Source organism: Myotis davidii, unplaced genomic scaffold (assembly GCF_000327345.1).
Source record: "Myotis davidii unplaced genomic scaffold, ASM32734v1 scaffold1427, whole genome shotgun sequence".
NCBI lineage: Eukaryota > Metazoa > Chordata > Mammalia > Chiroptera > Vespertilionidae > Myotis > Myotis davidii.
The window spans coordinates 3,022-18,398 of record NW_006298040.1 but is presented as its reverse complement, the minus strand read 5'-3'; the positions used below and the strand labels follow the sequence as shown (position 1 = coordinate 18,398).

Below are 15,377 nucleotides of genomic sequence, written 5' to 3'. Positions count from 1 at the left end.
TTGCCTCTATCCCAGCCGTGGGCAAACTACGGCCCGCAGGCCGAATCTGGCCCGTTTGAAATGAATAAAACTATTGAAAAAAAAGACCATACCTTTTTATGTAATCATGTTTACTTTGTATTTATATTAGTTCACACAAACACTCCATCCATGCTTTTGTTCCGGCCCTCCGGTCCAATTTAAGAACCCATTGTGGCCCTCGAGTCAAAAAGTTTGCCCATCCCTGCCTTGTCTCATTTAAGGCGAGTGAGCAAAATTTTGTTGTTTGTTTGCAGAGCTCTTGTATTATTTTCATTTCATATGTATAGAGTACGAGAGCTGAAATGCATCTCCTTCATTGAGATACGTGTGATGAAAGACGGGAGGCCCAGCGGCCTGAGGAAGCCACCCTACGTGCAGAGCACTGGTCTTGCTGGGATGCTCTGCTCCTACCTTCACCAGGGAGCAGCTCGGGGTGGTAGGCAGAGCCCGAGCCTCATGGTCCAACACTTAATAACACGTGGCCTCGGCAAATTGTTTACCATTTCTGAACTTTGATTTCTTATTCTGTGAAATGGGGTTAATAGTAGGTAGGGAGTGGGCACAGGCGTGTGAAGATTACACCCTATGCCGTGCACGTGGGAAGGGTGAATTACGTCTCCTTACTCCCTTCCCGGTCGGATGGTGTTTACACCACACCATGTTGATTACCAATACCTCTCCACCTACCAATCAATATCCTGAATATTGATACTTCACTCTAGACCATGCTGGAAGAGTCTGAGGAAGCCCACAGCGACTTGGAAGCGATGACGGAGAAGTTGCAGCCCCTCGCCAGCGTGTACCATACAGAAAAGATGTCTCAGCAAGTGGCCGAACTGGGACGGGAGGCGGAGGAGCTGCGGCAGATGATCAAACTTCGTTTGCAGAATCTGCAAGATGCTGCCAAGGTAAAAAATAGTCACCATTTAAATTGAGATGTCCATTAAAAAAACATGCCCTCGCTGGTTTAGCTCAGTGAATAGGGTGTCGGCCTGCAGCCTGAAGGGCCTTGGGTTCTATCCAGTCAAGGGCATGTACCTTGGTTACAAGCTCCTCCCCGGCCTGGGTGCTAGTTGGGGCTCCTGCAGGAGGGACCCAATCGCATGTACTTCGGTTGCAGGCTCCTGATCAGGACACATGCAGGAGGCAACCAATTGATGTGTTTCTCTCACACTAATCTTTCTGCCTATCTTTCCCTCTCTTCCACTCTCTCTGAAAATCAATGGAAAAAATCCTCGGGGGAGGATTAAAACACACACACACACACACACACACACACACACACACACAGTGGTGCTTCATAGCGGAGGTATAGTGCTCACCTCTGCTGGGCCTTCTTGACTGTGATGCTATTCTTCATCTTGAACTTGAACCTCAAGTGCTTAAGTAATGACATGCGTGTTGCTTTTCCTCCGCAGGATATGAAACAATTTGAAGCAGAGCTGAAACACCTCCAAGTGGCTCTGGAGCAAGCCCAGGCAACGCTGGCTTCCCCGGAAGTGGGATGCCTTAGTCTCAAGGAGCAACTCTCTCATCGACAGGTGAGCAAAGTCAACCCGGGAGCTGACCGGGAGCCTAGATTTTAAAAAGAGGAGAGTGAGGAAAAATGATTTTTAAACTCAGTTATAGTCTTAGCTCTATATGCTAAGTGTTTTTAAATATATTTTTATTGATTTCAGAGAAGAAGGGAAAGGGAGAGATAGAAACATCAATGATGAGAGAGAATCATTGATGGGCTGCCTCTTGCCTGCCCCACACTGGGGACCGAACCCACAGCCCCGGCATGTCCCCTGACGGGAATCGAACCATGACCTCCAGGTTCATAGGTTGACGCTCAATCACTGAGCCACAACTGACCAGGCTCTATGCATTGTTTTTGTAATATTTCTTGGAAAATGTTTATGACCTGTAAACACGCTGTAACTTGTCTCTTGCTTATGAGAGAAAGTCTTGGGTATAAAAGTGTGAACTACGCTCTTGCACTTTCAGCACCTGCTGTGTGAGGTGGAGTCGCTGAAGCCGAAGGTGCAGGCCGTGCAGACCTGCCAGAGCGCGCTCCGCATCCCCGAGGACGTGGTCACCAGCTTGCCGCTCTGCCACGCGGCCCTGCAGCTGCAGGAGGAGGCCAGCCGGCTGCAGCACGTGGCCATCCAGCAGTGCAACGTCATGCAGGCACGTGCGGGGTCCCCACACCAGCCCAGCAGCAGCCAGGGTCCTGGCTCCTTTACTGAGCTTGTGAGGGCTCAGCCCTCAACACACACCCAGAGTGTGAGCTGTGACAGATGGTTGTGGTTCTGTAAAATTAGGGAATGAAATGCTATTATTTGGATCACCCATGAAAGCCTGGGGAACGCTCTATAAAAAGATATCTGTTGGTGAACACTATCGTTTAGCGATATTTTTAGAACAACAGCTTATAAAGGTTAATATTCTATTTAGCCATGTTTTTTGCCTCGATATTCATCTGAGAATCATCTAGAACCTTGAAATATGACTTTACTGCTAGCACATATTACAGAATTTTTTTCACATTTCAGCGTACTGATGCACTAAATGCATTTTCGTGCCTGAGAAGTGCACCCAAGTATAACTCTTAGTCTCTTTAATAAGAGAAAAATCATTTATTAGGAAAATATGATACTATTTACTTCATATCTCATTTCAACTTATGTCAACTTATGTTGCACCATTTCTTTCTTTCTTTCTTTCTTTCTTTCTTTCTTTCTTTCTTTCTTTCTTTCTTTCTTTCTTTCTTTCAAATCCTCACCCGAGGATATTTTTCCATTGATTTTTAGAGAGAGTGGAAGAGAGAGGGAAAGACGAAGAGAAATACTGATGTGAGAGAAACACATCGATTGGTTGCCTCCTGCATGAGCCCCAACCAGGGCCTGGCTGGGGAGGAGCCTGCAACAGAGGTACTTGCCTTTGGTCGAGATCGAACCTAGGACCCTTGAGTCTGCAGGCCAATGCTCTATCCACTGAGCCAAACCTGCTAGGGCTCATGTTGTACCATTTTTACCCAAAAATTATGTACATATCCTCTCATTACATTGCTAATGGCCTCTTTAGTCAACTGTCCTTATTCCATATATTGTCATTTGTTAGGCAGTAAATTCCTGGGAATAGAAGTCACGCTGAAGTAATTTTTTATCCTCTACTCCAGCAGTTACCAAGTGCCTTACATATATATTCAGTATTCTTAGATGGATAATAACTGTGTTTTTACACTTTTCCTACCATGCCTGACCATGACGTTGCCATCTTCAGGACAATGAATAGGGGAAGATAGAGCATCTCGCCACTTAATTGCTTTGAGTTCCTGAGTAATCTTGGCACCATGTTTTAGAGAGAAGGTTCGGGAACATCTGAGCAAAGTTGAGGCTTTGGATCACCTAGGAATTTTGCCCACCATTTCGTTATTCCCCAGACACGCAGGTGATAGGAGTTCAGGCTGTAGTTGGCTGACAGCAGCACAGCGCTGCTTCCCCAGCTATTGATATGGAAAGATAACGCTGTGGCCTTTTTTCCCCCACAGGAGGCTGTGATGCAATATGAACAATATGAACAAGAGATGCAGCGCCTCCAGGAGCTGATAGAAGGAGCCCACAGAGAGATCGAGGCTACGCCCGTGGCCACCAGCAACATCCAGGAGCTGCAGGCCCAGATTTCCCAGCACGAGGTGAGACAGGAACGCAGGAAGGGGGGCAGGACACTGGCTGGATTAGAATCTGTGACTGGTTTCCAGTGAATGAGAGAGAAAGGTCCTCCCTGTCCCGCACATACGGGTGCGGTTCTTGGGCTGTGTTTGCATTTTGAGGCCTCCTGGCATGAATCTTCCCCCCCACACACACTTTTTTTGTTTTTAATATGTTTTCATTGATTTTTAGAGAGAGAACAAGGGAGAAGAATTGATCGGTTGCCTCCTCGAGGTTCCCTACTGGATATCAAGTTTGCAACCCAGGCATGTGCCCTGACAGCGAATCAAACCTTTGACCTCTTGGTGCATGGGAGGACGCTCAATCTACTGAGCCCTGCCCGCCGGGTGAAAAACTGATTTTTTTAAGGTGATTTCCCAAGTCCCAGATCTAGTTCCTCAAAGAAAACAGATTCGAATCTAGTATTTTGGGCTCCAAGTTAGTTTTCACTGCAGCAGGATCTATCTGGGCTACCTCATGGCCCAAAGAAAAGAATGATGGGCCCAGACACAAACGACCTGCCCAAGGTCATGAAGCTGGTTCCCAGCAGACAGCTGCGACTGTTCTGGCTCCTGAGCAGAGTTCTGCTCATTTTGTCACATTCTCCGCCCGTCCCCCCGGCCAGTTCTAAACATCAGTGTAGACAAGTGTCAGCTTTGTCAGGGGATGTAGAATAAATCTTCAAATCAATGATGACCTAGCCCTGGGCAGGGCTCATTGTTTGTATAAAACAAACACCGGAAGGAAAGTGCTGAGAGGAGTAAACCTGATTTGAATGCTTCTTCCTGTACTTTGTCTGCTGTTAATAGAACCAAATCTTGATGAGAGCCTAATTTCCTTACGGATAACTTGAGCGCGTAGAATAACTGACAAATGATTTGTTTCCCATTTTTTTTCTGTGACTTTTCGAATGTTGCATTTAATGAGAACATGATCCTGCCACTTTCAAATCGTAGGAGAGCACACGCAGGCCTGTTGCTGTCCACCTGGCCTAGGCCTGCCCCTGAGTGCAGGGGGCAGCCACAGAGGGCGGCTCTCCTTGGAGCAGCCACTGCTCCGGAAATCCCCACCGATATGATATGCTCATCCTTTATAATCATTTTCAGAAACAACCAGTAAAAATTAAAAATACATATGCTTGCTGAGAATAGGCAACATGTCAACCCAGTCTGTGCTCCATTTTAATAGAGCAGACTTGACAACCAACCCACGAAGTTAATGGGAGATAGGCAGGCTTATCTTAGGGAAGAAAGCTCTAGATTGCTAATTCTGCTCTCAGTCACATAGGGTGCCTATATAATATAGTGCAGATTCTCATGAGCATAGGAAATCTTCATGGACCCCATCTAGCCTGCCCCACCCTCCACCCCAGGCCTTCCCCACACTATTGTCTGTGTCCATGGCTATACATTATGCATACAAGTTCTTTGGTTGATCTCTTGAATTGCATTTTTAACAAACAACCCAGATGAGTTTTACACACAATTGAGCTGAGAACTGCTTAGGCCATGGGTGTTTACTGTCAGTGTGGGCACCCCTGGTACTGCAGTCTTGAATGGGAGTGATCATCCATGTGGGCACAAAGGGCGGAAGGACTAAGACTTATGGTGCTTCACAAAGATTCCTCTCACCTACCTGATGGGGCAAGCCATTGTAAGAATGCGCAAGGATTTGTCCTATGGGAACTGAATTCAAGGAGTACAGTGAGCTGGTAGTTATCTTTTACTAGTATATGTGCCTGTTAACTAATTATTAATAGAATACCCATGTGTTAGGCATGAGACCAGATATATAGTAAATAGCTACTTAATCACTACTATATTTTTAAAACTGTTTAGGTTTAATTAAGTATCTAGCAGCCCTAGTAGGTAAAGAAGTGGTGATTCCTACTTTTTAAATCCTTGCTTGAAAAGTCCCTGTACTATTTAGATGTCAGAAGAACAGGCCAAAATGACAACAATAACAAAATGGTACACATGTGTGTGTACGTGTATATACATGTGCATATATACCTATACACGTCCATATACACAGACTTACACACACATATATGTAATTTTGTTATTGTTGTCATTTTGTTTGTTTCTGAACTTCAAGTTCAAAGCTCTAGTTTGAATGTCAGTGTCTTTAAAAGGAGTGGATGTATACAGATCTGTATATACTCACTCATTTTAAAGACACTGAAGTTTAATATCTTTGCCATAAACTGTTTTGTACAAACTTTTTAGACAAAGGAGCCAAATAAGAGGAATAGGAAAAAGTAATGGTGTTGTAGTTTTGGGAATAAATTTTAGAATATACACTTTCACTTTTTAAAAGAAGCAGTCCTCTTTTAAGTAAGAATATAATGTTAATATTTTAGAATTATAGTTCTAAGTTATTATTTTAGAATGTCAATATTTTAGAATTTTTAAGAGCTGTGTGCTGTCCAGAATATATTTTCAATAAGCTCCTGGTAAAAGGTTCCAAAGCCTCTATCTCTCAAGACAATTTTTTCAACAAGAAACGTATTTAAAAGCCAGTAAGTTTCAGCTGAATAAGTTCAAAGCTCCAGCCTGAAACATGTGAGGCCTGGTAGAGAACATGAGGGATATTTTGATGGATGCCAAAAATTTTATCTGGGGAGTCATCCGCATTTAAAAAAATCAGGCTTTCACATGCAATGGTAAGCTTATCTACAAAAACAGCTCGCAGGGACACGGGAATGGCAAGCAGTCTGCTTGCTGCCCAGGTCTGTGCACAACTGACGGCTCTATTGGAAATATCCAGTCCAGAGCTGAGCTTGGCATTTTTCTGTAATTTTAGTCATCACATGACCTGATTTCTATGGCATGCACCATCTGGCAGTGACAGGTTCTTCAGGCGCTGGAAAGAGAGCGGCAGGCTCTTCAGGTTACATAAGTTCCTGACTGCGCACGCAGCATCCCTCCCCTCGGGGTTAGGATCCCTGGCGGGAGCCTGGGTGCCCTGCCGGCGGCTCCCCCCTGCGCCCCGCACTGCAGGCAGGCTGCTGCCCCTCCGTCCACATCCTGCCTCCCACCGCCGCCGGCACAGCGCTGCCCTCTCATTGGCCAGCCCGGGAGGAAGATGAACGCGGCGAGCGGTTTCCTTCTGATGCTGCTCTGACACTCAGGGGGTGGGAACATGTTTCCCCAGGAGCTGGCTCAGAAAATCAGAGGCTACCAGGACCAGATCGCCTCCCTGAGCTCCAAGTGCAAGATGCTGACCGTGAAAGCTAAGAACGCCACCATGCTGCTCACGGTGACGGGCGTGGAGGGGCTGGTGGAGGACTTGGACCGGGAGCTCCTCCCAGCCGCCTCCGCCCACCCCGCTGTGGTCATGGTAAGTACGGGTCAAGGCCAGGTTTGCCGGCGCCCTGCACTCTCTCTCTGCACCCTCTCTCGCTCTCTGACTGCACCCCGGCTCCTGGCTCCTGGCTCCACATTTACTCTGGCTTATTGTAGGGATCAGAAGTAGGTCTTGCCGAGGAGAAGTGAGGAACAGGCTCCTGAAGTCTCTGCTACATTTGGGCCAGAGCCAGTATTTGACACTGTAAACAATGACAGTTGACATAAAGCTATTTGCTGGAGACGACTGAATTACTTAACATGCCAAAGGTCGGCCCTGCATTTGTTTATAACTGAGCAAGAGCACGGAGAGGCTCTAAGTATTTAAAACAAAACTAAACTAAACACCTTTGCACAGTTTTCTAGTTTCCTGGGGGATGGGAGAATCATGCTACATATATTGTGTGCTTTCCAAGTCAAAACATTGGCTGACTGGCTATGTGTGTTTAGTTGTAGAAATGTTTAGTAAAATATAGAAGAAGGGCTATTCTTAGAAAAATAAGACAATAGAAAAATCCAAAGCTTAAGCTTTGGATTAAAATAAAGAAGTGCCACTAATTTCTGCCTGCATTTATTTCCCCATCACTTTGCATGTAACATGCATGAATTATTTTGGTAACTCAGTGTGTTCCGGTGCTGTGTAGTTTCCACACATATGTGCTGTGCCATGTCCAGTGCATAACCGATACTTAGGTGACATGTCCCTCAGGGTGCAATTGGCTTCTCAGAATATTTGAAATTTGAGATGTGCACAAAAGTCCAAGCTTCATTTGATAGACCCTTCCATCATGTGTACAATTCATGTTTTTTTAAAAAAATTATTTATAAAGGTACAAACAATCCAGAAAAGGAAAATAGATTAGAGAACTATTTCATCAACCACAAAACTTTTACTCTGATATGCACCTCCTAGCCCTGTTTCTTTACAAATGGTTCCTAGCTTCATGTTCACCTGCACCACACATTTAAATACTAACACAAGTGTAACACAAGTGTGTATGAGATGCGGGTCTCAGTCATTCTAACCGTTGTTATACTAGTATAAAGATCTTTGCCCTCTGCCTGACCAGGTCTTTTGTTGCACAGCTAATTGATTTTTATGTCCTCTGGGCTACCTTTTGTGTGACAGATGACTGCAGGTCGCTGTCACACTCTGCTGTCACCTGTCACCGAGGAGTCTGGGGAGGAAGGAACCAGCAGTGAGATCTCCTCTCCGCCTGCCTGTCGCTCCCCGTCTCCTGTGGCAAACACCGAAGCTTCTGTGAACCAGGTACCTACTACCCACTCGGGGACCCCCCTCGCTGTGCTCTCTGGGCGGCTGCAGGACCTCATTCCTGTCGGGCTGAGGGTGTGAATCCTGGCCTTTGAGGAACACACCGTGAGGTGTGACAGTTGCACAAGCTGTGATTGTCATGTGAGACCACTCCTGGCTTTACAGGTCATCTCCTCTCCAGGGCTCCTGGCAATGAGATGAGCAGAAACTGGGTCACAGAAATGATAGCTGGAGAAGGCTCTGTTTTAAGGCATGTGGCTCCGGGGTCTGACAGCTCTCGGTAATGGAGCCCTGCATCCTAACAGAAAAGGAAACGTTTATGTCGCCCGTGTAAAATAACATGGTTCTATTGCTCTGTGAACATGAATTGAAGTTAGTTTTGACAACTACCAGCTCAGATTTTTTTAAATATATATTTTTAGTGATTTCAGAGAGGAAGGGAGAGGGAGAGAGACATAGAAACATCAATGATAAGAGAGAATCATTGATCAGCTGCCTCCTGCCTGCCTCCTATTGGGGATGAGCCCACAACCCAGGCATGTGCCCTGACTGGGAATCAAACCGTGACCTCCTGGTTCATGGGTCAACGCTCAACCACTGAGCCAAATCAGCCAGGCCCAGCTCAGATTTGAAGCTGGAAAACTTTGGTTTGTCATATCATGCTTTTGTTTGATTTACTAATGGTCATCCAGTTTAAAGGGCTGGCTGCCAGTTTATATATTAGAATGCCCAAGTAGATTTGAGCTTTTACACTTATCATTCAATAATCTTAAATTTTATTTTTTTATAAAATAGGAACAATGCCTTGTTTTGAGATGCCTTTTATCACATATTATATTAAAATAGATTCTATAAAAGTATGTCAAAATTTTTCATGGAAATATTAGATAGAAATAAAAAAGACACTCATACAGTAATCAACAAATTTTAAGGCATGTTGAGTAATACTACCTTTTTCTCATTTAGCCAAAACAACTAAACATTATTTAAAAAATTGTGTTACTATAAAATTACGTAAATAAAAAAAGGAAAAGAAAGAAAATTATGTAAATGTTCTAAGAGGTTTAGCTGTATTATCAAGGAAGAAATATTAAACAGAGCACCCGAGCTGGTGTGGCTCAGTGGACTGAAGGGTCCCTGGTTCAATTCCATTCAAGGGCACATGCCTGGGTTGCCGGCCCGATCCCCAGTGTGGGGCGTGCAGGAAGCATCCAATCAATGATTCGCTCTCATCATTGATGTTTCTATCTCTCCCTAACCCATCCTCTCTGAAATCAATACAAATATACTGAAAAAAATATTACAGAGAGCAAAGGCTCTATTAACTATATTACAAATTGATCATACTTTTTTAAATTTTAAAGCAGAAGCATACAAAATAGGCTTTCTGTGATAAAGACAACCCCTCATCCCCCCAGAAAGGAGAATAAAATTGATGAAGCCTTTAGATAAATAGTTCTCTTGGTTACAATCTCTATAGCTTGAGGGCAGTTAGCGGTTCATCCATTCATCAGCTACATTCTGATGCCTGTTCGGAGTGAGGTCTTGTGCCGGGTCCCAGAGGTGTAGCAGAGGGGAACACAGCTGGGCTCGCTGCCCTGCAGGCCCTTGTAATCTACAGAGAAAGATGGCCGTGGGGCCAATAATAACAAAAGTGATGAGAGGAAATTGAAAAACAGCACAAATGGGGAAGTTCAGGGTGCTCTGGAGGATTTGGGGAACTGTTCTCCAAATTCTGATTTTAAAATATGCATTACTCATTCTTTGAAATGTTCTTTCCTGTGGTCACATATTATTAGGATCAGAGAAACATGGCTGCAGTCAGCTGTTGATTGTTTAGAAAAAAAATATATGCCTAATATTCTTAAAATTGAACAATAAACACTGGCCTTGAGACTAATACTGTGGGAAGAATATCCCTTTTCTGAAAATATAAGTCTCCATGCTGCTTCTCCTAAAGTGTCTTTCAAAAGACATGAAAGTGCCCTGTAAATGATAATTATTTATCATAATCATTTTAACTGTCGAGCTCAAGCAAATCCCCAAATTGAGTGAGATTATGCTTTATCTTAATCCCACTTGTCACCTCTCTCCATCAAAGGCAACTATCAATTAAATCACATTGTTAACCCAACATACTTATATGTGATACTACAAATTCTTTCTTTTTAAATTTCATTCAGTTTATGTTGGGCAGCTCTACTAGGTGGAAGCTATTGAAAAGCAAAAGTGTTATGCTTGGTGTTGCCCTAACAAATTGACGCCATCACCTACGGCCACATGCCATTCTTCTACAGTAATGTAAGCCAGGGGAGAAGGAATAAATACAGCCCTAGCTGGTTTGGCTCAGTGGATAAAGCATCTGCCTGTGGACGAAAGGTCCTGGGTTCAATTCCGGTCAAGGGCATGTACCTTGGTTGTGGGCACATCCCCATTTGGGGGCGTGCAGGAGGCAGCTGATTGATGTTTCTCTCTCTTCGATGTTTTCTAAATCTCTATGCCTCTCCCTTCCTCTCTGTAAAAAATCAATAAAATATATTTAAAAAAGAAAAAAAAAGAAAGAAAAGGAACAAATACAGCATGGCCAATGAAGCATTGGATTCACAAAAGTTTGTCTTGAAACTGGGAAGGACATTTAGAATCCGCATACGTTCCAGTTTTCAGACTCAAGACACTGTACAGAATGTGTGCAGCTGCTCTGTACAGGCGCAGCAGTTTAGAAAGGTTTTGTGCTTGCTGCTCCTGTAAGTAGATCCCTGTTATATAACGAGCGGATCGCCCACTTTCGGGGTGTTCTGTCTCTGACAATAGCTGTTAGCTGAAATGTGGCTCCGGTTTCACCCGCCGGAGGATGGATGAAGGAAGCAGCCCCAGGATGGGCTGCAGGCTCCGTGGTCCCGGTGGAAGCGAGCCAAGCAAGAGTGCAGCTCCTGGGAGAGCTGAGGAGAGCACAGCTTGGAAAGGGCGATGGTGTAAGGGCTGGGGCGCGGGGCTCCAGGCTAAAGGTCAGCGCAGGTCCCAGCTCTCCCTCCTCTAAGCTGAAAGTCCTTGGCAAGTCCCTCAGTCCCCGCTTCTGCAATGGGAAGCAGTGCCGCCGCTTTCACACAATTGTGAAAAAAGTTTAAATATGATGTTAATCGTTAAAAGTACCCCTTTGACTGGAAAATGGTGATGAAATGGTAGCTATAGTTTTCTGAATTTATTTCCTTAGGAATCTACTGGATAACAACTCTTGGAACTTAGGCACATAAGTCACAGACATATTTCTCAGGGTGATTCCTCAAAATGACAAAGATTGCCTTTATTTGGTACCTACTTAAAGCACTGATGGATTTATTTTATTGAATCCATGTCATCCTCAAAGAGGTCCAAGTTATTCATCTACAAAAGGTGGTATGTGTTCAAATGCTTAAAACACACACACATAACAGTTGTCATTCCGGTCTAACAGGCCTGAGCCACACATACACGATCATAATCAAACACAAAAGCGCCAAAAAAAAAAAAAGATATTTTGGTAACAGATTTATTTTATTCTAGCTCTTTTAAGAGCCTTTTAAGAATTTATAATAGAGCCTTTAATTAAAAATCTTTACAACACTTGAAGCAACTTTTCCCTTGAGGACAATAATAGTATATACATGTAAATAAAAGAATAGGCTTAAAGAAGTACTTTGACATGGATGATTCATGATGTCCATATATGTCTGCCTGTTATTGCCAAACAGCAGGATGTGCTCAGGATCAGACACTACAGGCATTTCTCCTTCAGGGAGCTCCCAGCCTGAGAGCAGCAGGGAATTACAGTAGATCGGGATGCATGCTCTGACCGCGAGCACCTAAAACCAGGCTGGAGTCCAGGATTGGTCAAGGATGGCACCTTTAACTTTAAGACAAGGGTTCAAGTTAGGCAGTTGTGAAGTTTTTCAGGCAGAAGGAACCCCAGGTAGGAAGGTGTGCTATCAGGAAGGAAAATGGCCCGTCAAGGCAACTGCAAACAGTATCGGTGGAACTGGAGGAACAGATTTGGTGGAGAAAGAGAAAGAGAAATGAAGCTTAGAGGGATGCAGGAAACACATCCTGAAGGACCTTGGATGCCACACCAATGAATATGAACTTGACCCAGGAGCTAATAGTTAACTGTTGATAGAAGCTACGTACGGAAGTGAGTTTTAGATGGATCAGCCTGGGTGGATGTGGACAGTAGAATGGAGATGCACCAATTCAGAGCCAGGGAGGGAGTTAGGGACAGAGCTGCTGACAGAGGCAGGCCCAGACTCGAGCTGCAAATGGGAGAGACAGCAGGGGGACGGTGGCCACCTGGATAGCAGCTCTCCACATACAGGAGGCAGCCTCTCCTCTGTTAGAGTTGCTGCGGCCCCGTAGACACAGCGTCCAGGCTTCCTTCCCTGCCTTCTGATTTGCAGGAGATCTCCCTGTCTCCGTGAAGAGTAATTTAATCAATTTGAAACACTATAAACCAACCTACAGTTTACAGCCTGGGAATGGGGGAAGGCGCTGTAATGAGAATTTGCACCAATGCAGTGGCATGCCTCAGTAGAATGTTATTTTTACATAAGCAGTAGGTGATAAGGGGAGAAGAAATAGCAAATAAATATCAAGTCTTTAGCTTAGGTGGAAGACAGATAATGCTTTATCATTTTTTCCTAAGTTCATTTGTCATCCTCGATTGCATTTTAAATGTTGAGTTGAAAGAGACTGGGATATACTCATTCAACTGTGTATGTGAGTCAGGAGCTTATAAATATACCCACGTTTGAGAATGAGCGGAGAAAAACTACAAACGAGAAAGACTGAATGACTAGAGAGTTGGGTGGAGAGCAGAGAGATGAAAGGCAAGTGTTTCCAGAAAGGATGGCCGGTGGCATGGGTGCTACTGAGCAGTCAAGCCAGAGAAAGGCTGGAACATACTCCTGTTATTTCATAGGGAAGAGCCACTGATGATGAGGCAAGAACAATTGCAGTGGACTCGTTAGGACTGAAGCTCAACTGGGCATTTAGAAGTTGATTGAGGGTGAGAAAGTGAACATATAAAGCGTAAACTACCATTTTCAGAAGCTGCATTACAAACCGAAAGGGAGGAAAGAAAGAAAGAAATGGTGATTACAAATGCGTACACAGGTATATGCACATGAAACGACCCATCAATGATTTGTGAAATTTCTAGTATATGCTATCCTGCAAGAAAATAATTATGAAAGAAAGACTATTTGCAGGGGTTTTCAGAGGGAAAAGATTTGACTCTGTGTGCTGAGGAGAAAGTCAGGAGAGAGGGAGAGGATGTTAGGGGACCGAGCCCTTGAAAGCAAAGATGGATGGGATTCTAGGAGGGTGAGCCTTAAGCAAGGAAACTGGACAGAATAAGATAAAGGTGAGTGTGGATACAGACATACTTTTGGAAATTTCAGAATTTTAGGAGTATCTCTTGGGTGGCTTCATTGCGTGTCTGTACGCATGTGTGTGTATGGGAGCGTGCACATACGTGCATCCTTTAAAGTAAAATTATATTGAGTTCTGGTTGGGGTTTTCCAAGTGAGTGAAGCAGAGGTCAAATGGACAGAGGAAACAAAGCTGTTGGCAAAAGAAAGGTTTAAGTAACTTTAGATGTCACTGGTGCACGGGGGTTGAACCAAGTCAGTGCTGACAGGCTATCATGTTCAAGGCCCTTGAATCCAGGGTGTGGAGGACTGAAGTGGGTCGGAGGCACATAAGGATGAATGAATATGAGCTTTTCCAAGGACTGGAGAATGCCAAAGTCACCGACCAAGGAGGTGACAGAGCTAGGAAAGGAGAGGAATCCGTCTCCATGTCCCAGTGCCATCAGTAAATGTTAGAGACTTACTTGGAGCCTGGGCAACAGCAACAACAAAGTTAGGTCTCCTGGCCCTTCACCTGGGACTGTAGTTAATCCTCAGAAGCACCCAGTGCTTGGAGAGGAGGGGCCAGTGCAGGAGATGGGAGTGACTGGCCCCAATTATATGACTACATGGGAGGAGAATGCCAACTGGACCTCAGGTGCCCTGGCTTCTCAGGTGTCAGACTGCTGTCTGCATTCATGCCACTACAGGACCCTGCTTCTCTCCCCTACTGACCCCAACCACCAGGCCCCTTCCTGCTGTGGCCTTGGTTTCTCAGGCAGCTGGGACCTTCTTCACTACATTTTACCAAGACATTGTTATCCCTAGGGTTCAGGTATTTAAAATTAACATAATTTTCTTCAATAACATAACTGTAAAAGGAGTGAACTTTATAATAGCAATACCCAGAATCTAAACATTACTCACCAATTCAACTTCTGTTAACATACAGATAAATAACCACAGAAACAAATGGAAACACCTGACTTACATGTCTTGATATCATAGATCCTATTGTCAATATTAATAAAATATGTAATATGACTTATAACCCAAGGAATGAGAATAATTCAAGGGCCTGGTTTTTTTATCATTCACTTTGATTACTTTTTTGTGTACTTTCCAGGAACTGATTAGAAGGGAACCTTTTTTTATTTGTTTCTTAGAGTAGTTTTAACTTCCCTATTATTTTTTCCCATTTTTAAAGTGAAAATGTTTAAATTAATTTCCATGAAGAATGAGCTCTCAAATATGGAAGATCTGGCTATCCCTGAAAAATGACTTTCTGTAGATTTAATTTTACTTAAGGCAAATTATTCAGAACTTTAAGCAATGCATTAAGCAGAATTTTAGAAAAGGTTCAGAAAAGATTACTTAGGGTTTTTGTTTGTTTTGCTGTAGTAGCTAATCTTTAAATACGTGTACCCCTTCAATCCTTTGTATTTCTATTTTAACAAATACAAAATCAGAATGAGTTTTGACAACTTTTATTGCTAAATTTGTTGATTTTTTTTACATAAACTGAAATTCTAAAGCAACTATAATGTGCTTTGATACGACTTCTACATTCTTCTTGCCACAAGAATTTACTCACTTTAATAGTCTATAGCCCTGCCCTAGCCGATTTGGCTCAGTGGATAGAGCGTAAGCCTACAGACTGAAG

General features: G+C 43.9%; 1 protein-coding gene across 1 annotated transcript in view; it reads left to right on the top strand.

The window, feature by feature from the left end:
* LOC102762121 (nesprin-1-like) overlaps positions 1 to 15,377 on the top strand; it is a 254,153-nt gene that overhangs the window by 237,688 nt on the left and 1,088 nt on the right. The window contains exons 86-91 of the mRNA XM_015570483.1: positions 744 to 929; positions 1,440 to 1,562; positions 2,011 to 2,193; positions 3,557 to 3,700; positions 6,873 to 7,058; positions 8,193 to 8,333. Of these exons, the coding sequence (XP_015425969.1) occupies positions 744 to 929; positions 1,440 to 1,562; positions 2,011 to 2,193; positions 3,557 to 3,700; positions 6,873 to 7,058; positions 8,193 to 8,333 (963 nt within the window). The remainder of the gene's footprint in view (positions 1 to 743; positions 930 to 1,439; positions 1,563 to 2,010; positions 2,194 to 3,556; positions 3,701 to 6,872; positions 7,059 to 8,192; positions 8,334 to 15,377) is intronic.